Genomic DNA, 23,545 nt, shown 5'->3' on the forward strand with positions numbered 1-23,545 from the left:
TAGGTCCCATTTGTTTATTTTTTAATTTCCATTACTCTAGGGGATGGATATAAAAAGATACTGCTGCAATTTATCTCAAAGAGTGTTCTGCCTATGTCTTCCTCTACGAGTATTATAGTATCTGGTCTTACATTTAGGTCTTTATAACATTTTGAGCGTTTTTGGTGTATGGTGTTAGAGAATGTTCTAATTTCATTCTTTTACATGTAGCTGTCCAGTTTTCCCAGCACCACTTATTGAAGAGACAGTCTTTTCTCCATTGTATAGTATTTCCTCCCTTGTCAGAGATGAATTGACCACAGGTACATGGATTTATTTCTGGGCTTTCCATCCTGTTCCATTGATCTATGTGTCTGTTTTTGTGCCAGTACCATACTGTTTTGATTACTGTAGGTTTGTAGTATAGTCTGAAGCCAGGGAACCTGATTCCTCCAGCTCCATTTTTCTTTCTCAAGATTGCTTTGGCTATTTGGGATCTTTTGTGTTTCCATACATATTTTAAAATTTTTGCTCTAGTTCTGTGAAAAATGCCATTCGTGATTTGACAGGGATGACATTGAATTTGTAGATTGCCTTGGGTATTATGGTCATTTTAACAATATTGATTCTTCCAACCCAAGAACACAGTACATCTTTTCATCTGTTTGGGTCATCTTCAGTTTCTTTCATCAGCATCTTATAGTTTTCAGAGTACAGGTCTTCTGCCTCCTTAGGTAGGTTAATTACTAGGTATTTCATTCCTTTTGATGTGATGGTAAGTAGGATTGTTTCCTTAATTTCCTTAATTTCTCTTTCTGATCTTTCGTTGTTAGTGTATAAAAATGCAACGGATTTCTGTGTATTAATTTTGTATCCTGTAAATTTACTGAATTCATTGATGAGCTGAGTAGTTTTCTGGTAGCATCTTGAGGATTTTCTATATATAGCATCATGTCATCTGCAAACAGTGACAGTTTTACTACTTCTTTTCCAATTTGGATCACTTTTATTTCTTTTTCTTCTCTGATTGCTGTGGTTAGGACTTCCAAAATTATGTTGAATAAAAGTGGCAAGAATACACATCCTTGTCTTCTTCCTGATCTTAGAGGAAATGCTTTCAGCTTTGCACTGTTGAGTATGATGTTAGTTGTGCATTTGTCATATATGGCTTGTATTATGTTGAGGTATGTTCCTTCTATGCCCACTTTCTGGAGAGTTTTTATAATAAATGGATGTTGAATTTTATCAAAAGCTTTTTCTGCATCTACTGAGATGATCATGTGATTGTTATTCTTCAATTTGTTAATGTGGTGTATCACACAGATTGATTTGCAGATATTGAAAAATCCTTGCATGACTGGGGTAAATCCCACTTGATCACTGGGTATGATCCTTTTAATGTATCGTTGGATTCAGTTTGCTTGTATTTTGTTGAGGATTTTAGCGTCTATGTTCATCAGTGATATTGGCCTCTAATTTTTTTTGTGTGTGTGGTATCTTTGTCTGGTTTTGGTATCAGGGTGATGGTGGGCACATAGAATGAGTTTTGGAGTGATCCTTTCTCTGTAATTTTTTGGAATAGCTTCAGAAGGATAGGTGTTAACTCTTCTCTAAATGTTTAACGGCTGTGAAGCCGTCAGGTCCTGGACTTTTGTTTGTTTGGAGCTTTTGCATCACAGATTCAATTTCAGTACTGGTAATTGGTCTGTTCATATTTTCTGTTTCTTCTTGGTTCAATCTTGGGAGATTGTACCTTTCTAAGAATTTGTCCATGTCTTCTAGGTTTTCCATTTTATTGGCATATAGTTGCTTAGTCTCTTATGGTCTTTTGTATTTGCGGTGTCAGTTGTAACTTCTCCTTTTTCATTTCTACTTTTATTGATTTGGGCCCTCTCCCTTTTTTTCTTGATGAGTCTGGCTAAAGGCTTATCAATTATATTCATCTTTTCAAAGAACCAGCTTTTAGTTTTATTGATTTTTTTATTGTTTTGTCTCTATTTCATTATTTCTGCTCTGATCTTTATGATTTCTTTCCTTCTACTAACTTTGGGTTTTATTTGTTCTTCTTTCTCTAGTTGCTTTAGGTGTAATGTTAGGTTGTTTATTTGAGATTTTTCTTGTTTCCTGAGGTAAGCTTGTATCGTTATAAACTTCACTCTTAGAGCTGCTTTTGCTGCATCCCATAGCATTTGGATCATCGTGTTTCCATTTTCATTTGTCTCTAGGTATTTTTTTATTTCCTCTTTGATTTTTTCAGGGATCTATTGGTTATTTAATAGCATGTGTTTTTTGCAGTTTTCTTCTTCTAGTTGATTTCTAATCTCATGCATTGTGGTCAGAAAAGATGCTTGATATGATTTCAGTTTTCTTATATTTACTGAGGCTTGATTTGTGACCCAGTATGTGATCTATCCTGGAGAATGTTCATGTGTACTTGAAAAGAATGTGTATTCTGAGGCTTTCAGATGGAATGCTTTATAAATATCAATTAAGTCCATCTGGTCTAATGTGTCATTTGAGACCTGTGTTTCCTTATTGATTTTTTGTCTGGATGATCTGTCCATTGATGTAAGTGGGGTGTTAAAATCCCCCACTATTACTGTGTTACTATCAATTTCTCCATTTATGTCTGTTAATGTTTGCCTTATTATTGAGGTGCTCTTATGTTGGGTGCATATATATTTACAATTGTTATTATCTTCTTCTTGGATTGATCCCTTGCTCATTATATAATGTCCTTCTTTATCTCTTGCAACAGTCTTTATTTTAAAGTCTATTTTGTCTAATATGAGTATTGCTACTCCAGCTTTCTTTTGACTTCCATTTGCATGCAATACCTTTTTCCATCTCCTCACTTTCAGTCTGTATGTGTTTCTAGATCTGAAGTGGGTCTTTTACAGACAGCATATACACAGGTCTTGTTTTTGTATCCATTTAGCCAGTCTGTGTCTTTTGGTTGGAGCATTTAATCTATTTACACTTAAGGTAATTATCAATATGTATGTTCCTATTGCCATTTTGTTAACTGTTTTGGATTTGTTTTTGTAGGTCTTTTTTCTTCCTTTCCTCTTTTGTTCTCTTCTCTTGTGATTTGATGACTATCTTCAGTGTTGTGTTTGGATTCCTTTTTCTTTTTTGTGTGTATATATATTATAGATTTTTGGTTTGCAGTTACCATGAGGTTTTACCATGATATATCAGTCTATACATATACACCGTTGTTTTAAGTTACTGATCTCTTAATTTCAAATGCATTTCTAATATCCTGCATTTGTACTCTCCTGTTCTCACGATTGCTGGTTTTGATATTGTATTTGTGTGCAGATGATTTCCTACCTTTACTGTATGTTTGCCTTTACTGTTATCTTTCCCATTTCATAATTTTCTTATTTCTAGTTGTGGCCTTTTCTTTTCCACCTAGAGAAGTTCCTTTAGCATTTGTTGTAAAGCTAATTTGGTGCTGCTGAATTCTTTTAGGTTTTGCTTGTCTGTAAAGCTTTTAATTTCTCCATCAAATCTGAATGAGAGCCTTGCTAGGTAGAGTATTCTTGGTTGTAGGTTTTTCCCTTTCATCACTTTAAATATACCATGCTACTTTCTTCTGGCCTGCAGAATTTCTGCTGAAAAATCAGTTGATAACCTTATGGGGATTCCCTTCTTTGTTATTTATCACTTTTCCCTTGTTGCTTTTAATATTTTATCTTTATCTTTAATTTTTGTCAATTTGATTAGTAGATGTCTTGGTGTGTTCCTCCTTGGTTTAATCCTGTATGGATCTCTCTGCACTTTCTGGAGTTGGGTGACTGCTTCCTTTCCCATGTTGGGGAATTTTTCAGCTATTATCTCTTCAAATATTTTCTCAGGCCTTTTCTCTCTCTTTTCTCCTTCTGGGACCCATATAATGCAAATACTGGTGCATTTGGTATGGTCCCAGAGGTCTCTTAAACTGTCCTCATTTCTTTTCATTCTTTTTTCTTTATTCTGTTCCACAGCAGTGATTTCCACCACTCTGTCTTCCAGCTTACTTGTACCTTCTTCTGCCTCATTCATTCTGCTGTTGATTCTTTCTACTGTATTTTTTCATTTCAATTATTGTATTCTTCAATTGTGTGGTTGTTTTTTGTATTTTTGAACTCTTTGTTAAAAATTCTTGTAACTTCTTGCTCTGTGCATCCATTGTTTTCCTGAGTTCTTGGATCATCTTTACGATCATTACTCTGAACTCTTTCTTGGGTAGATTGCCTATCTCCACTTAGTTGGTCTTCTGGGGTTATATCTTGTTCTTTTGTCTGGAATATATTCTTCTGCCATCACATTTTGTCTAAACTTCTATTTGAATTTTTATGTATGTGGTAGGTTAGTTATGTTTCTTGACCTTGGAGAAATGGCCCTCTGTAGGGGATGTCCTGTGTGTCCCAGAAGTACACTCCCCTCTCATTGCCCAGGGGCCAGGGACCAGCTGGTAGATTCTGACCTGTGTTTGTGGACTCAGTTCTGCAGCCTGCTGGATCACAGTATTCTTGCTTCTGGTGTCTGCCCCCTGGTGGGTGAGGCTGGTCTAGAGGCTTGTGTAGGCTTCCTGGTGGGAAGCTCACTGGTGAGTGCAGCTGGGTCTTGGCCCTGTGTTGGGGAGGACCATGTTAAGGGGTATGTCTCGAGGTGGCTGTGGGCTCAGGAAGTCTTTAGGCAGCCTGTCTGCTGATGGGTGGGGCTGTGTTCCTACCCTGTTTGTTGTTTGGCCTGAGGTGTCCCAGCACTGGAGCCTACAGGCCATTGGGTGGGGCCAGGTCTTGGTGGCAAAGTGTCGGCCTCCAGGAGAGCTCATACCAATGAATTCTCTCCGATACCTCTGCCACCAGTGTCCTTGTCCCTGGAGTGAGCCACAGCTGCCCCCCACCCCTGGAGACCCTTCAAAACTAGATGAGTCTGGCCCAGGCTCCTATGAAGTCATTACTTTTGCCCTGGGTCCCAGTTACACAAGACCTGGTGTGCACCCTCCAAGAGTGGAGTGTCTGTTTCCCCCAGTCCTGTGGAGCTCCTGCATTCAAGCCCCGCTGGCCTTCAAAACCAACTGCTCTGGGGGTTCCTCTTCCCAATGTCAGACCTCCAGGCTGGGGAGCCTGATGTGGGACTCAGAACTCTCACTCCTGTGGGAGAACTTCTGCAATATAACTATTCTTGTTTATGGGTCACACACCTGAGGGCTATGGGATTTGATTATATCACGAGTGTGCTCTTACTACTGTCTGTTGTGGTTTCTTCTTTATGTCTCTGGATGTAGAATATCTTTTTTGGTAGGTTCCAGTCTTTTTATCGATGATTGTTTAGCACTTAGTTGTGATTTTGGTGTGCTTGTGAGAGAAGGTGAGGTCAAGGTCCTACTCTGCCATCTTGTCCTGACCTTCATCTGCACTGATTTTGAAATTGGAAGATTGAGGAAATAAGGCAAGAAAAAATATTTACAGTCTTAAGAAGACCACATCTTAGTTAACATAATGATTCTGGGCAAATTTTAATCCTCTTCTATGAAATTGGTTGAAAAATAGCCTTATTTACTGCATAAAACTAATTTTTAATATAGCAAACTTGTATCTCTAAAGAGTGACTACTTTAATAACTACAAAGCTTGAAAATACAGACCTGTTGTATTATTGACATTTCCAAAATGGTCCTGCTCGCAAAACCCTATTTGGTCTTAATCAGAATTCTCTCTCCCCATTAGCCCTTTGTACACCACGATGCATGAACGGCGGGCTTTGTGTTACTCCCGGTTTCTGCATCTGTCCACCTGGATTCTATGGAGTCAATTGTGATAAAGGTAACTTTCTAAGAACAAGGTTCTTTTTACTTTTTAAATGTCTGATTAAAAGACGTATATTTACTATAGCATCACTCTTCAGAACAGCTCTGTAAATAGGATGTATCACTTCACCAGCTGCTATAACTTTCTTGTTGTTGTTTTTTTAATGTAAATTTATTTATTGCTGCATTGTGTCTTCATTGCTGTGCACAGGCTTTCTCTAGTTGTGGCGAGCGGGGGCTCTCTTCATTGCTGTGTGCAGGCTTCTCATTGCAGTGGCTTGTCTTGTTCCGGAGCATGGGCTCTAGGCGCGTGCGGGCTAGTAGTTATGCTGCGCCGGCTCAGTTGGCTGCTATAACTTTAACCCCAAATTTTATTGTAGCTTAACACGGTACAAGTTTACATTTGCTCACAGAATGCTCCAGGGCAGGAATACTTGGTCAGTGGGCAGGGCAGTTCTTCGCCATGCAGTGATTTAGGGTCCCAGGTGCCTTCCATCAGTGGTTCTGCCTAGAGCTTTGGAGCTCTCCAGATCCAGCCAACAAGCAGAGAAAGACAGACTGGAGTAGGTACTGCTTAAAAAACAAACAAAAAACAAAACAAAAGCTCAGAAGTGACCTACAAAACTTCAACACCTATTCCATGGATAGGAATTAGCTCCATGATCCTACCTGGATGCAGGCAGGACAAATGTCATCCCTGGTTGGACAACCATCTCTCAATGACAACTTCATGGGAGGGGAGCATGGATTTTTGCGAACAATTAACTTCTCCTTCCCCATTGGGGTTTTGGTATGTCCCAAATTAGTTTTATGGGTGAGCTTCAAAGACTGAAATCAAACAGTCTTTTCCGAATTGCCTGACCTAGAAGTTCACTGATCCCGAATTTAATTCTGTGCTCACATATCACATCCCTGAGAGATCAGGACCCTCCTTCCTATGATGCTGCATCACAGCCAGATTTTACTCTCCAAAAGTAGATTCAAATGTGGCTCTAAAATAGTACCGAATGATTCATACTCTTTACAGGACACCTACCTATTTTGCCCAGTTCACATCTTTTATGGAAAGAAATTAAATTAAATTATATCCTTAAAGTGTATGTATTTTATGAAATTATCCTTGTGTCCAAAATGCTAATTGCATGAGTAGGGCACTGTTTCTTTTAAATAACTACTTGCCTCAAAATAAAATGATGTGTTATTTTAGAGAAGTGTCTCTTTAGTGATAATGCAGATAGCACCAGTTAAGATTGAGCAGCTTTTAAAAAAAGAAGGAAAAGCTAAAGGAAAGAGCCCTTAATATGAGTCAGAATAGTCATTTATGGTTGTCTGTTATTTTATGATATACAAAGTACCTTCATACAATTACCTAACTTTACTCTCAACAATCTTTTGAGATATGTAACGCATCCTCCATCTCAATCTCAGCTAAGCAAAATGAGGTTTATAGAGCTTGAGAAGCTTGGCCGAAATTCACACCCTCCACTGTACCATGTTGCCACTCAGGCTACCTGTTTCACATCTTAGTTCCTCTACCAGTGACTGCTTCTGGGCAGAGAACCTCATCTCTGTGGGCGATGCTTTTCCCAACTCTAAACTGGAAATTAAGCCATTGACCCCTGGTCCCCCCACCTCTATGCTAAATGAGATCATGTGTGAGAGCACCTCTACCTTTTAGTTGTAAGTGATCTTCTAAAACTATAGCACTGGAGTGAAAATAATTTTAAAGTTTTATGTTCATAAGGATTAAGCACTAACGACACTCATAATAACAGCCAGTGAATAAAACTCTTTCTTGTGAAGCTTCTTTGCCTTTGTCTGAATGTAGCCTTCAGCATCTCTGCTACTTCAAACCTGGGCAGAAGTTCATTCTTGAAGCAGAATTAAACTCATATTATCTCAAAACTATTAGGAAATAGAGCAAAGCCTTCAGAGATTTGGATGAAGAATGAATGTATTATCAGGTTTAGAAAGACCGTTTGTGAGTAGATGAGGCTGTTATTGGTGTATTTGCACGGTGGACTGTCAATTGTAATGTTTTTCTTACGCTAGGGTGTCACAAATGCTGCATGGTCCCTGTTGAAGGGAAAGATCTATGTGTATTCCGGTTTCTTCTACATTTGTAATACTTTACCTTTCAGATGAAAGATTTTCTTACTTGTTAGACTCCAGTAACTTTTTTTTATTCTTTTGGAAAGTCTGTTGAAATTCCACTTGGTTTCCCCAGAGATCTGGGAACATTAAAAACTAATGTTTTTTACTCCCTCAACAAAAAGATGCATTTATTAACCAGGAGGGAGTGTAGAGCTTCTGAAAAATGGTTTAATTACTGGAACGGAGCTAGACCTTAGCCCTACATATTTGAAGAAACACTAAAGATTAACTTTTATTGGCTCTTGGGACATCTGTTGCAAACTTTAACAGTTGAGTACTTAAACACTGGCCTAGCAAACCCTCAGCCCCAGTGAAAGTTACTTGGTGTCTCTGGCTCATTTTCTGAGTCAAGAATCATGGCATGGGCTTCCCTGGTGGCGCAGTGGTTGAGAGTCCGCCTGCTGATGCAGGGGACACGGGTTCATGCCCCGGTCCAGGAAGATCCCACATGCCGCGGAGTGGCTGGGCCCGTGAGCCATGGCCATTGAGCCTGCGCGTCCGGAGCCTGTGCTCCACAACGGGAGAGGCCACAATAGTGAGAGGCCCGCGTACCGCAAAAAAAAAAAAAAAGAATCATGGCACAACAGAAATGTAGAGAAGCTTGGTCCAGATGGTAAAGTATTATGCAAATACTAAGGGTGTGGCCAAATTCAGTAATCAGCTTTGTCATATTCTGTAACTTTTGATTATACTCCCAGGTTCATTGCATTCTACACATAGTACGGGACAGTGCCCAGAGGGCTCCAGCCAAGTGGACACAGGTCCTGATGTTTTCTCATCTCTTCTCATTATCCCCAGGAGAAACAGGACACGCTTACAAAAACAAGTCTTGTGCTCGCTTCAGCAGCACATATACTAAAATTGGAATGATACAGAGAAGGTTAGCATGGCCCCTGCATAAGGATGACATGCATATTCGTGAAACATTCCACAATTAAAAAAAAAAAAAACTGTCCAGCCCTAACAATACTAGCAGCAAGTAGCAAAGAGGAAGTCCAAGAGCTGATTCTCCTAAATCCTAAATTCTGTACCCCAAAGCTTTTGCTCCCCTCTACATCAGGAGGCTTGATTTTGCCAAAGCAAGTACAGCATGGCCTTAAGCTGAGAGGTACTTCTGATTTTTAACAAAAAGCTTTATCATTTAAGAAGCATGATATTCATAGAATATTCCAGCTGGACTTCTTTTCCACAAAGAAAGCATACACTTAGAACTTTTGGATTTCCTTTCTGATTTTCTTACTGAAAGCTTATTCCAGCTTTCGTTCATCTATAGCCAACTCTGGCCTGTTTTATATAGGACAAGAACAAATAGGCCATAAAACTGGAATAGCTGAGAATCGAGTTCTTATTTTCATCTCCTTTACAGAATGAGCCAACTTGTCTATTTTTAGATATTTGCTCTCCTCCGTCCCCATTTCTGTCCTCCCTCTATTTTAGGTGCCAGTGAGCAGTGAAATTTCAGAAGCTGACTCTAAGAGAGAGGGTTTAGTATGAATCACAAACGGTATGATTATTACCTGGAAAATATAGTTAATTGGACTCCCACAATAATATACCCACATTCTTCATCCCTCCAGCTCATACTGCCACCACTTCCCTGCCTGTGGGACCCGCAAGGGGCAACCGTCTGTCTTTTCCTAAATATAATTACTCCTTCCTGCAAATGTCAAAAAAGTCTATTTTTAAAAAATTCCTGTTATATAAGATGCATCTCTGTTCCTCTTATTCAGAAAAGAAGTTGCTTTCTCCTTTGTCTGATCCCAGTACTTATGACTTCTCTCCCTTTTGTCTATTCCAAAGAAAGTTTTCTCCTTTTACTCTTCCCTCATCTTAAAAAATATTTTCTTGGGTTCATAGAGTTCTTCTCCTTTAAGAGCATAGATATTTATAAGAAAATAAAAAAGTTTTTTTTTTTTTTTTTTTTTTACACATGATGCCTTTTTTCACTAAGAAGTAAACCCCTAGAGGTGGGCCCTATGTAATGTGTGTGTTGCTGGAATCTGCAAATGGTGAAGCAATTGCTTACAAGTCCTGTATGTGTAAAGTGGCTTGTTTTGTTAAATAAGTAAATGGGCAAGTAGCAGATGCCTAAGAAGAATCACTTAGCCTTAATGAAATGTTGTTGTTAGATTTAAGCTACTATCTAATGCAATACCCTGTTTTCATCCTAACAGCAAACTGCTCAGCCACCTGCTTTAACGGAGGGACCTGTTTCTACCCTGGAAAGTGTATTTGCCCTCCAGGACTTGAGGGGGAACAGTGTGAAATAAGTGAGTATCGACCTGCATTGTCTTTTTTCGGGGGAGGGGGGAAACTTAGAAGCTCCATCTAACCCCTTCATTTTATTGATGAGGAATCTGAAGCCCAGAGACAATGAATATACCTTGTCTAAGGACTCAGGCCAGTGGTTTCTTTTTACTAGATTGAGCCGCCATCTGTTTTGGCTAAAGGTGGGCAAAGAGTGACATAGCTCAGCACAGGTGACTCAGAGCCAATGCTCTCTGACTCAGTTATCTGGGTTCGAGTTATTCACCATGTTGCGTTGTCTCTTGCTAGTGATTTTTATCCCCTTATCATTGTGCAGAGCCCATAGTTTCAGCCTGGAAATGTAGATCAGAGCTTTAGGACAGCTGGAATTTGTTCACCTACCTGCAGGCATATAGAGTTTCTCCTCTGGCACTCACTGCCACATTTCCTAACCAGACGGAGCCTCGTGACTTATCTCAGAGAAAAGGATAGACTCACTCAAGAAAAAAGATGGGGAAAAAAGGTGCAGAGCAATAAAAACAAACAGACAAAAACCTAATAGCACACGCAACAACATGAATGAATTGCACAGACGTTATGCTAAGTAAAAGCTAGACACAAGAAAGTGCATGCTGCCATTTTTATGAAGTTCAAGAACAGGCAGAAGTAATGGATGATCATAGAAATAAGAATAGTGATTGGGGGGCACAGAGTAACGTTATGGGGTGCCAGAAATGCTCTATATCTTGATTGAGGAAGTGTCTCATGAGTATTTATGTAAAAAAAAAAAAAAGAAAGAGTTGAGCCATAAACTTAAAATCAGTGCACATTATGCCTTCACTAGATGTTTGTCACGCTTTGGTACAAAGAAAAAAATGTAACGGTGGAATGTGGTAGGTAATCATTGTTTTGGGAATCAGGATACCAAACCGCTTGCCCTGGCCCTGTCACCTCCCAGTCACATCACTGAAAGCTCTCTGCTCAACTCAGAAATGAGCCAGCCCCACTCTCAATTACTCTATGACCCAGAAGACAGATACCACCGAAGCCCCGCTCAGGAAGGCGCAAAAGGAGTGTGAGTGAGCACATCTGCTAAAGGGGCTGTGTCCCCGCCTTTCTGGAAGTTCTGGAATGTGGCATTTTCACCTCCAGCTGTATTGTATCCATAAAACACCCACTGTGTTTGGTACAGCCGTAGTTTCTGAAGTTGTACTGGGTTCAGAATTCAATAATACGGACTTCCTATTTTAACTTTCAACTTCTAATTTATTTGTGGGTTTGTGTAGTTTAATAAGTAGTAGCTGAAGTGACGGTTTTTTATAGAGTTCAAATGAAGTACCTCTACGGTTTCCATAGGACATGTAATGTAATTAATCGTCAGGATGTGGTTTCTGCTCTTCCTGCCCTGATAAAGATATCTCTGAGCTCACTCCCCTCACTTTTCTTCCCATACTTACTCTCAAACTTCGCATATTTAGTTGGTTCATGTTTATGAATCTTCGTTCATGGGTTCATTTCTCTTCATGTAGATATCTGTTTCATGCCCTTAGGTTTATGACCTTTCCATTGACAGAAACTGTTTTCTATTCTTTTTTTTTTTTTTAACTGCACCAAAAATGTGGGCCTTTTGAAAGCTCCTGATTATCCCCATCACAAGTTATACTCAAATCCTTTTAGGAAATTTTTTGTTTCTATTACAGGAACCAAATTACCAGGAAAAAATTTAAATGGGTCTTGAGTTGAAAAGTGCCTCTAGTGTAATAGAGACAAAAAGTTGAATTATGTATCCTGTCTTTAAATTGAGATACAACTCACATACCGTAAAATTCACCATTTTAAAGTATATAATTGAATATAGTCACGAAATTGTGCAGCATCTCTTCTCTCTAATTCCAGAACATGTCATCATCCCCCAGAGAAACCCTGTACCGATCGGCAGTCACTCCTCATTGCCTCTCCCCAAGCCCCTGGAATCCACTAATCCACTTCCTGTCTCTTTAGATTTGCCTATTCTAGACAGTTCATATAAATAGAATCATCCAATATACGGTCTTTTATGTCTGACTTCTTTCACTTAGCACGTTTTCGAGGTTCACCTACGTTGTAGCATATATCATTACTTCCTTTTACTTGCTAAATAACATTGCATTGTGTGGATATACCAACCACATTTTGTTTATCCATTCATCAGTTGATGGGCATTTGGGCTGTTCCCACTTTAGGACTCAACGAATAATAGTGCTGCTACAAACGTTTGTGTACAAGTTTTTGTGTGAACGTATTTTCAGTTCTCTTGGGTATATACCTAGGAGTAAAATTGCTAGACCACATGTTAACTCTTTAATTTTTTGAGGAACTGCTGAACTGTTTTCCAAAGTGGCTGTACCATTTTACATTCCCACCAGCAACGTACAAAGCTTCCAATTTCTCCATATCCTTACCAACACCTGTTATTGTCTGTTTTTTTAATGAAATATGTATTCTGATGCTATTTATATTTTCATTTCTCCTGGCCTCTATCAGAATTGATATCTTCTCAAACTTCACTCTGACTTGGCTGTGAGATATACTTGCAGTTTAACAAATAAGACCATGGTTAGAAGTATCTAGATGTATGTACCTATGTTTATCTTGTTCTTTAAGGTTCACAGACTTTACAAGAATCTTTAATGAGCCGTCAGTTAAAAAGACCAAATTATTTATACTGTACTATAAATGTTTTCTTAATACCTTAATGGGTTCTTATTATTATAAAACTTATCTGTATAAAATGCTCTCCATAAAAAATTAGAATATTGGATAAAATAATTAAAAATCACTCATAATTCTAAGACCCAGAGATGACAGTTATTGGCGCTTATTGTAAACTATTTTTATCTTTTTCTCTATGTGAAGGATAGTCACAAATTTAAGTTACCTCACAATCTGATGGGCAGAGGAAGTTTAATATCTTTATTTTGTCAATACCTTATCTCACTGTTCTCACTGGTTAGAGTTAAAATTCAAATTGTTTAGAATTAGTCAAATCTGTTTGTCTTCAGGCAATATTTAGTCTCATTTGGGTAAAAATGTGTAATCGCTCAAGTTGACTCAGTTTACCACTGTCCAGTGGATAGATTGGTTGCAAAATATTTTCAGGAAAAGGAAGTCAATGTTACAGACACTTACAGAATTTGTAATTTTAAACAATCATCTCTTCATGATGTTTTGGCTCCATGAGGTTTGATCTAGGAATGGCCTTCTAACCATCACCGGCAATCATATTTCTGTGGTGAGATAACTGGGAGAGAACGTCCTCCTCCTTCCTGGCTGCAGTGATCCTAAGGGTCCTCACTTCCCTCTTGCCAAGAAAACAAAAAGGTCCTTGGAGTCACTGAAAAGATTCTCTCCATCAATCATTCTCTGCATTGTCCCTGGATACCAAGTTCACATTTCATAGAATATGGGGAAACTTGGGCTCACCAAATATTTCACAATAACTCCTCCATCTTTTCTGCCATATAGTTATTGTCCCACATCTTGCTTACTTGAAAAAACCCAGTGCATTGCAGAGTACTGTGATATGATCCAATTTTGTGCATATGATGGGGACAGATGTTTCTTTGATGCAAATGGAAATTCAGAATTAGGTATTCCTTTCCTTAAATTAGAGTTGGGATCTTGACCAAATAGTAAATGCTATTATTTGTATCCAAACCTATCAAAAAGTATACTTTTGGATTTTTAATGGTCAGTAAAAAGGTGGCATTCTAATATTAAGATTGTTTTAATACATGTTTCTAGAACATCCCTGCATCAGAAGAACCTACAGGTCTAATGGCATTCCAGGTTCTTGAGAGATTCTAACATCTCAATATTATGTCTCTATTATCTCCACAATGACTAAATGCTGCTTTGGTTGATTTATATATGAAGAAAGTCATTTTTGGAGAAATAAAAAGAGAAGAAAGTGTTTTTAGCAAAATTACTTTCATATGGGATTCACTCTATGTTTGTCAAGCATAATGTTTGCCTGGAAAAAAACTTCACCCTTAGGATGGCAAATTCTAGATTGCAGAGGGAGAATAAATAGCTTCAAAAGTAAGAGAAAAGAAGAATATTATATAATTCTTACATCTAAGGCCCTATTCCAGCTCTAAAATCCTGTGATTCAAAGATCTGTGAAAAGACTAGCAATACTCATTTGGCACAGAGATAAAAGAAAGAATGATGTATCATTAGGATCTAAGACATTCCAGAAAAATGCACAGGTGTGGAATCAGGCCCCTTTTGTGCCCCACCTCATATCCTTCTCAGCCAGCCTTTCACTCCAGCCACTGCTATGACCTATTTTGCACAGACATAGCCTAACTGCACCTTAGCTGTGTCACACTTCTCTTGCTTTCCACCCAGAGACTCCTGAGTACTAAAAAAAAAAAATAGAATCTGCACTCACACAGTCACAGAATGGGAACGCAGCAAGTTATTCCATGGGGTGACCTTTGATCAGTGGGAGACAAGTACAGATGGATAAATGCTGCCCTCTTCCTTCCTTCAGTCACCTTGAAGGTGCAGTCAGTCTACCTGGCTCCTCAGAAAGATGCTGCAGGGTAGAGCCCAGTTGCCCATAGTGATGACCAACCCACAAACATATTATGCTTTTGCGTTGGCTTTCCCTCCTTCGCCGTTTTACTCTCCCCACCCCCCATTCCTGACCCCTAGGACCACTTCCCAAATAAACTCTGCACGCAGGCCCTGCTTTCTGGAGAATCCGAGGCTAAGACAGAAGTCATCATGTCCAGGTATAGGCCTGCTTTCAGAAAAAGTGACATAGAAAAATCAGAACTCAGAAAAGATCAGTTAGGGCGTCATTCCTATCTTCATTTTTAGTATACCTTAAATTACAAGCGTTTATGAATCAGTTAAAACATTATTCTTTTTTTTTAAAGTAATATAAATACATTTGAACATCTTCATTGTAGAAGATACGTATCCAGAATCATAAGTAAGAAGACTAGCCTGTTTGTTCCAGAAACGAGAGTCAAACAGTAACAAAGCCAGGGTAGATCAGAAATAAGTGGAAATAACTGCTACTTAAAAGGCCTGATCCTCTCAAAGCCTTGCAGTTCCTCTGGAAAAAATGTAATTGCCTCTGAATGAAGCACAGAGTTCCTTGCTTATTTGCATTCTTCTCTATTTCAGGCAAATGCCCGCAGCCCTGTCGAAATGGAGGTAAATGCATTGGCAAAAGTAAATGCAAGTGCTCCAAAGGTTACCAAGGAGACCTCTGTTCAAAGCGTAAGTACCCCGAACACATAGTCGATCTTGTGTTACAGGATAATTAAACTAGTAGGAGTCTCTCCTCTCTTCATGACTTCTGTACCTACTGCATGTCGCTCGGGCATCACAGTTAACCCTTCTTCACTGACGTATGTTTCCTTGAAGTAGACCAAAGACGTTGTATGAAATCCATGCACGTAAAAAAACCTTAGACACATTCGCACACACAACCAAACTTTTTAACTCAGGAGTTTTCTTAAGGAAGATGAACTTCCATCGCCCAGCAGTTTCAAAGTCCTCCTGAGCATCTATTGTGAATGAGAAGCACCAAGTCTAGTTTAAGATTACTCTCAGGACTGTTTCAAAAAGTCCAAAACTGACTTCTAGCTGGAGATTGACTCAGAAAGAAAGAAAGAAAAAAAAAATTAAGGGATGAAGCCAAAACTAACACATTCTAAAGAACTGCAGGAAAAGCAGCTGCGTAATTCTGTTGACAAATGAAAGCTCAGGAAACATTCTATCTCCTTTGACTCTAGCTGTCTGCGAGCCTGGCTGCGGTACACACGGAACCTGCCACGAACCCAACAAATGCCAATGTCAGGAAGGCTGGCATGGAAGACACTGCAATAAAAGTGAGTGCGAGCCGTCTGGGGAGCCAGCCTTTTGCATGTCTGTTTCCTGGCTCCAAAGGCGGATGGACAAGCCTAACTCAGCCCTGCTTTCCTTTTCAGGAAAGCAACTTCTCCTCCACTGCCTATTCTCCCCCGTGCTTCTCTGCATGCCACACCCCGCCCCACCCGGTACTCTCTAAACTGTAGAGCCTAAGCTTTAGAGTATAAAGAGGAAAGAAAGCATCACTGTAAAATAACACCACAAATATCTTCCAGGCTGAATTAGTACTACGTGGTGATTTGGTAATACGGTATGTTAACTGTGATAGAAATAAGTAAGATTTTAAATCAAATGTAGATCGGTATCTACATGGTTCTGATTTTATCATTCAGGATTGATCGGTCAGCATATAGAACATGAAGAGTTCTGCTCTGTAAAATCTTTAAACTGTATTGGTTATGGTATGCTTTAAATGGGTTCTTTTGTGGGACGGTAAAGGTCTGTGAAGTACGGGAGAGATGTTATCATGGAGTTGTGTTTTTTTCAAATTTATTGAGTACCAAAAATGAACTAGCTATAGGCTAATAAACCACTGACCTATTTTATACACAAAATGAAAGTTGCTAAATTCAATCATTCCGTTTTGATTGATATGCTAGGCATGAATCCAGGCACTGGAGACATACCCGTGAACAGACAGAAAAGGCCCTTCCTGGTAGCACCCAGGTTCAAGAGGGAGGGACAATCAGCAAGTGAAGGAAATAAATAATGCAGTTTCTGCAGGTTCATCCTGCAGCTTGAACGCAGTCTCCTGAGTATGGGCCCACTGGCCACTTTCCTTTGAGGAAAGAAAGGCTTCATTCAGTCATACAGCTCCCTTGATTAACAGACATCCAGGTTGTGTCTCCAAAATAATGTACACAAATTGAACAGATCCCTTTCACATCAGATGTTTTTCTAAATCAGTGGTCTCCAAAGGGTGATGCATGTAGCCCAGTGAGTGTGGAATGATCAGCTGGGTGCTGAGGGAAAATATCGTTTGAAAACATTTTTTATATCCTTTTATTACATTTATGTATAAATTTTATATGTATATATAGTTATATATCTCAATCTCTAATTTCTAATTTTCGTGCATATTTTATAACTCACATTATATTATTCTGATATGTACATATACCATTTATGTGTAGGTATACACGTTTATTTGTTTATTTTAAAGTATACCGGTGTCTGGTCTAGGCTAAGCCATTGATTTGAGTCTTTTGCACCCACCGAATTGGCTGGATGGTAGACTGAATTGGCTTCAGGTGGGCATAGCTTAACAAGAAGTGGAGCTCCTCTGGAAAAGCGTTCCTTTACCGAGGTGGGAATGATTGAATGGTATCCCTGTTAGGACATACTGGGTGGGGGGGACCTTCGTGGGAGTAAAAGACCTATAGAAAACTAACCATTTCTGGAGCCGTTTTGGAAAAGAGTTAAACCAAACCCTTTACGCCACCTTTAACTCAGGATAGAAACTGTGCCGTTTGTCCCCAAATCAGAGTAAGTTTCCAGAAGTCCTTGGGCCTAGGGATGACCTGAAGTGAGACCATACGTCCCAGGACTCAATTACAAAGGTCTTCTGGGACTCGCATTTGGGGCCTGGTGACCACCAACGATGATGGGAGGGGAGTACAAGAGGCACTGTTCCTGCTGTTACACCCGGTCGCTCTTCTAGGAAGAAGGCAAGTTAGGGGCCCTCATGCATGTAGTTTAGATGAGCAATTCTGACAGGTCTGCCAGCCACCAAATAGCACTCCCACTTGCTGAAAGCTTTTGTCATCCATTGCTCCTTCAGATCCAGGCACTGCATGTCAAGAAGATGCCTTGGTGTTTGATTCAAATGCAAACGTGTTTTCTAGGAGAGGCCACCCAGCCATTCTGTACATTGGCGGAGAGAATCAGGCTGAAAGAATGAGGTTTATGTTGATTAACGGGAGGGGACAAGGAAGCCCTGAGGCACAGAGTTCTGCTAAGAACAGACCCCCAGCAGGGTGACATGCTGAGAGGTCCCAGGCACCCAGACATTCCTGCTTGGGAGGAGGATACTGGAGACAGACTCCCCAGCTTAGGCTCCCCTCACCAGGTGGGTGTGGGCTTCATGGGTTGCGGGGTGAGCAGCAGGGTAGGGATTTACTCCAGCGAATTGTTGGCTCATTGTTTTGGCTGCGCCATGAGCTACTAGCCTGCATACCGACAATTCAAAGAGACACATTCAGGAACAAAGTATTCTGTTCTCAGTGGTTACTTAATGGCATGCTTGCATTTATTTATTTATTTGGCTGCACCAGGTCTTCTTTGCAGCATGTGGGATCTAGCTCCCTGGCCAGGGATTGAACCTGGGCCCCTGCATTGGGAGTGTGGAGTCTTAGCCACTGGACCACCAGGGAAGTCCCCCCCATGCTTGCATTTAAAAACCACAAGGAAGGGACGTCCCTGGTGGCGCAGTGGTTAAGAATCCGCCTGCTAGTACAGGGGACACGGGTTTGAGCCCTGGTCCGGGAAGATCCCATGTGCTGCAGAGCAACTAAGCCCGTGCGCCACAACTACTGAGCCTGCGCTCTAGAGCCTGCGAGCCACAACTACTGAGCCCACGTGCCACAACTACTGAAGCCCATGCACCTAGAGCCCGTGCTCTGCAACAAGAGAAGCCACCGCAATGAGAGGCCTGTGTGCAACCAAGAGTAGCCCCCGCTCACCGCAACTAGAGAAAGCCCATGCACAGCAACGAAGACCCAGCACAGCCTAATTAGTTAATTAATTAAAATAAATTTTAGAAAAAACCACAAGGAACAAATGAAATGCCAAACTTGACTCTAATGCACAGGAAGATGGAGGCAGATTTTTAAAGTGTGATTGCTGTTTTGGATCAGTTTTAGGAAAGCAGTAGAAGTGAGTCAGTGCCCAGAAGCATCTCCAGAAGTTCACAAGTAATAAGAAAAGAGGCTTCAAGTTGTGTAACTCAGTGTTACACTCCACTTATAATGAGCTGGAAATGCTATGGATAGATGCCCACCTTCACCGAAACTCACAAATCCCCATTGATAAGGAGTCAGTTCAAATCATAACCTTTCTCTAACATGTGTACTGGAGTCCTTAATTCTTATAAAATTCCTATTTTGTGTAAATGCAATAGCCACGCCTAATCATGTGATCTATATGAAGAATGGGGGTTATTACATTGAACTAGATCAACGTAATGGAGTCTGGTTTTACAAGGCAGTGAAAGAATCAATGACCAAGTCCTCTGCAGAAGCATCCCTGCTATTGAGACCTCAGTGCTAGATCCTTACCAACTCTTGGGTGGAGAACATCCTTCCATTCAATCACATTCATCCAAAGTTTGCATCAAGAGTATCTGCATGGCCAAAATACACAGTGAATCAGAGATTCAGTGGAAGCCAGATTTGACGGAGTTAGTAAAATGGGTTTCTTTCAACAGAGATCTTGAACCTGTAACATCTCTTCATTCAGGTAGCTTTTTGTGATTGCTGTGGTCTTTCACTCTGGGTTGAAAAGGGAAAATGGATTTCATTTGAATGATTAATAATGAATCTGAAGAGCCTGTTTTTGTAGTTTCTTTTCTTTCAAGCTGTGAATAATTTTGCAGGGTACGGAGCCAGCCTCACGCATGCCCTGAGGCCAGCAGGCGCCGGGCTCAGGCAGCACACGCCTTCACTTAAAAAGGCCGAGGAACAGCAGGACCCACCTGAATCCAATTACATCTGGTGAACTCCGGCATCTGAAACGTTTTAAGTTACACCAAGTTCATAGCCTTTGTTAACCTTTCATGTGTTGAATGTTCAAATAATGTTCATTACAGTTAAGAATACTGGCCTGAATTTTATTAGCTTCATTATAAATCACCAAGCTGATATTTACTCTGCCTTTTAAGTTTTCTAAGTACATCTGTAGCGTAATGGTATAGATTTTCTTGTTTCAGTGCTTTGGGACCGATTTTATGTTATGTAAGTTGTTCAGGTTAAATTTTTGTCTTTTCAGTGTGTAGTTGGCAGATAATTTCCAAAAGTACAATGCATTCATGATGTCGAGGGGCTGGGCAACATTAGAGAAGATAAACGGAACAAAAATGCATAAATCACAAGGGTCTGGATGAAGCAGTTATAAAAGTGCAGAAGTTATAGCATTTCAAATTATATTGTCATGTATTTAGACATTTGTCACATTTTTTAAATTCCCTTTATTTCTAAACTCACAATACAATATATTTTGACCTTACCATGATTCCAGAGAATTCAGTATTGAAAAAAAAAGAGAGAGAGAAAGAAACAACACTGTGGTAGTGGCATTAAACGATATAATATATTGTAAACACAATAAAATAGGGAATATAATGTATGAACTTTCGGCATTGGCTTGAAGCAATATAATATATTGTAAACAAACACAGCTCTTACATAAACATTTTATACTGTTTGTGTGTATAAAATAAAGGTGCTGCTTTAGTTTTCTGAGTGTTGTATGGAGTGGTCTTTGCATGTGTTATTTTATGAAAATAAAGTTGGTTGCAATTGAGTGGAAGTTAAAACTTTGCAGTATCACAAAAAAACAGAAGATATTCTTTCCCTGACTCTGTCCTAGCTCTCCAGCCTCATCTCTCCCTCCCAGTTCTGCCTCTACTCCAGCCATGTCACACTACGCTTTGTTGTCAGAGCCTGCAGCACTCCTATTTATGTCAGCTCCCAGCTTAGTTGTCAGTTCTTTCAAAAAGTCTTCTCTAAGTAGGATGTGTTAAATATCCCTTAGTGAAGACTTTCGAAAGGTGTGAAAATGTTGCAAATAAAAGTGCTACCAGTTGGGAATGTATTCAATAAACTGGTGCAGCCACTATGGAAAACCTTAAAAAACTAAAAATGGAGTTACCATATGATTCAGCAATCCCACTCCTGGGCATATATCTGGAGAAAATCATAGTTCAAAAAGATATGTGCACATTCTTAACAGCACTATTTATCAATACAATAGCCAAGACATGGAAACAACCTAAATGTCCATCAACAGATGAATGGATAAAGAAGATGTGTGTGTGTGTACACACACACACACACACACACATACACACACAGTGGAATATTACTCAGCCATAAAAAAGACTGAAATAACATCATTTGCAGCTACATGGATGGACCTAGAGGTTGTCATACTGAGTGAAGTAAGTCAGACAAAGATATGATATCGCTTATATGTGGGATCTAAAAACAATGATACAACTGAGCTTATTTACAAAACAGAAACAGACTCCCAGACTTAGAGAACAAACTTATGGTTACCAGTGGGGGAAGGGTGGGGGGAGGTATAGACTGGGAGTTTGGGATTGACATGTACACACTGCTATATTTAAAACAGATAACCAACAGAGAAAGACAAATAGCATGTGATAGCGCTTACATGTGGAATCTAAAAAAATGGTACAAACGAACTTATTTACAAAACAGAAATAGAGTCACTGATATAGAAAATAAACTTATGGTTACCAAGGGGGTAAGGTGGGGGGATAAATTGGAAGATTGGGATTGACATATATACACTACTATATATAAAATAGATAACAAATAGGGACCTACTGTTTAGCACAGGGAACTCTACATAATACTCTGTACTGACCTATATGGGAAAAGAATCTAAAAAAGAGTGGATGTATGTATGTGTATAGCTGGTTTGCTTTGCTGTGCAGCAGAAACTGGTACAACATTATAAATCAACTATACTCCAATACAAATTAATTTAAAAATAAAAAAGATAACCAACAAGGACCTACTATATAGCACAGGGAACGCTGCTCAATATTCTGTAATAACCTAAATGGGAAAAGAATTTGAAAAAGAATAGATACATGTATAACTGAATCGCTTTGCTGTACACCTGAAACTAACACAACATTGTTAATCAAATATGCTCCAATGTAAAATAAAAATTTTAAAACGATGTGATATATATATACAATAGAATATTACTCAGCCATAAAAAAGAATGAAATAGTGCCATTTGCAGCAACATGGATGGACCTAGAGATTATCATACTAAGTGAAGTCAGACAGAGAAAGACAAATATCATATGATATCACTTATATGTGGAATCTAAAATATGATGCAAATGAACTTATTTACAAAACAGAAACAGATTCACAGACATACAAAACAAACTTACGGTTACCAAAGGGGAAAGGGGGTGGGGGAGGGATAAATTAGGAGTTTGGGATTAGCAGATAAACACTACTATACATAAAACAGATAAACGACAAGGTCCTACTATATAGCACAGGGAACTATATTCAATATCCTGTAATAAACCATAAAGGAAAATAGTCTGAAAAAGAATATACATATATATATATATAAAATATCTGAATCACTTTGCTATACATCAGACGCTAAGACACTGTAAATCAACTATACTTCAATTTTTTTAATAAGTGCTACCATTTATTAAGAACCTATTGGTTCCCTAGAAAAATATATGTTACCTTACAACCCTACGGGGCAAGTATCATTACGCCCTTTTACATATAAGAAAACTGAGTCATGGAGATAGGAAGCAGTTTACCCATGATCACACATGAGAGGGACGGGTTTGAATCCATGTCATCTGCCTCTGAAGCCTTAACACTATGCTGTTCTTCCTCCCTTCCTTTTCTCAGCAAATACAGCAGAACACAAAACTCTACAAATCCTAGGTAGCAACCTTCCAACATATTTTATTCTCCTCATTCTCCCAGGGGAATGTGGACCTTATTTTATAGATAGTCTAAAGTCCACAAGTTCTCTCACACCAGGCAGTGGCATAATCAGTTGTGTGATTTAGGGAAGTGACATGTGTTATGGGAAGAAATCAAGGGAGAGGCTGGAAGCAGAGTGACCGCATCTTGTTACGGTGCTAGACCACAGCGATCTTTCTCCTCTAGCCAGAGCCCAGGGTGTCAGCCTGTGCTCACAAAGACTTGGCAAAGCAGGCCAGGAGCCAGGGAGCTAACCCTGAGAATCCTAATACGAGAACTGACTTATTTATTAAAGACTTTTAAATAAAAAGTCAAGATGCATGATTATGAGGATCTAAAAGGTGGCAGAATGTTAAGTTTGGGGACAGGATAATAATAATAATAGTTGACACTTAGGTAGTGCTTAGTTTATTCTGAACACATTACTTGTATTAACTCATAATGAATAACAGAATAGTGGGGAAGTTAGACTGAAGGCATGGTGACAAACTGCAATGGTCTAGGTTGGTCATCTCCAAACGATTCTGATTGCACACTCCAGTAGAAAATTTTGAATACATAGTCCTATATATGACTATTATTTATCTACATATATAACTGTTCCAATATGTACATCATAAAAGCCAGAAATGTTAAAAGGAAGAGGTAAATTCTACACTGTGGGTGGGAATATAAGTTGGTGCAGCCACTGTGGAAAACAGTATGGAGGTTGC

General features: G+C 39.4%; 1 protein-coding gene and 1 non-coding gene across 2 annotated transcripts in view; both read left to right on the plus strand.

Moving 5' to 3' along the window:
• WIF1 (WNT inhibitory factor 1) overlaps nucleotides 1-20,567 on the plus strand; it is an 87,349-nt gene extending 66,782 nt beyond the window's left edge. The window contains exons 6-10 of the mRNA XM_030866381.3: nucleotides 5,702-5,797; nucleotides 10,110-10,205; nucleotides 15,364-15,459; nucleotides 15,978-16,073; nucleotides 19,706-20,567. Coding sequence (XP_030722241.1) covers nucleotides 5,702-5,797; nucleotides 10,110-10,205; nucleotides 15,364-15,459; nucleotides 15,978-16,073; nucleotides 19,706-19,827 — 506 coding nt within the window. The 3' untranslated portion in view covers nucleotides 19,828-20,567. The remainder of the gene's footprint in view (nucleotides 1-5,701; nucleotides 5,798-10,109; nucleotides 10,206-15,363; nucleotides 15,460-15,977; nucleotides 16,074-19,705) is intronic.
• LOC115858794 (U6 spliceosomal RNA) lies at nucleotides 8,767-8,873 on the plus strand. The gene has a single exon (XR_004041798.1). It is a non-coding gene; the product is annotated as a U6 spliceosomal RNA (small nuclear RNA).
• Nucleotides 20,568-23,545: the final 2,978 nt, after the last annotated feature.

This window comes from Globicephala melas, chromosome 10, assembly GCF_963455315.2.
Source record: "Globicephala melas chromosome 10, mGloMel1.2, whole genome shotgun sequence".
In the NCBI taxonomy this organism is placed as follows: domain Eukaryota; kingdom Metazoa; phylum Chordata; class Mammalia; order Artiodactyla; family Delphinidae; genus Globicephala; species Globicephala melas.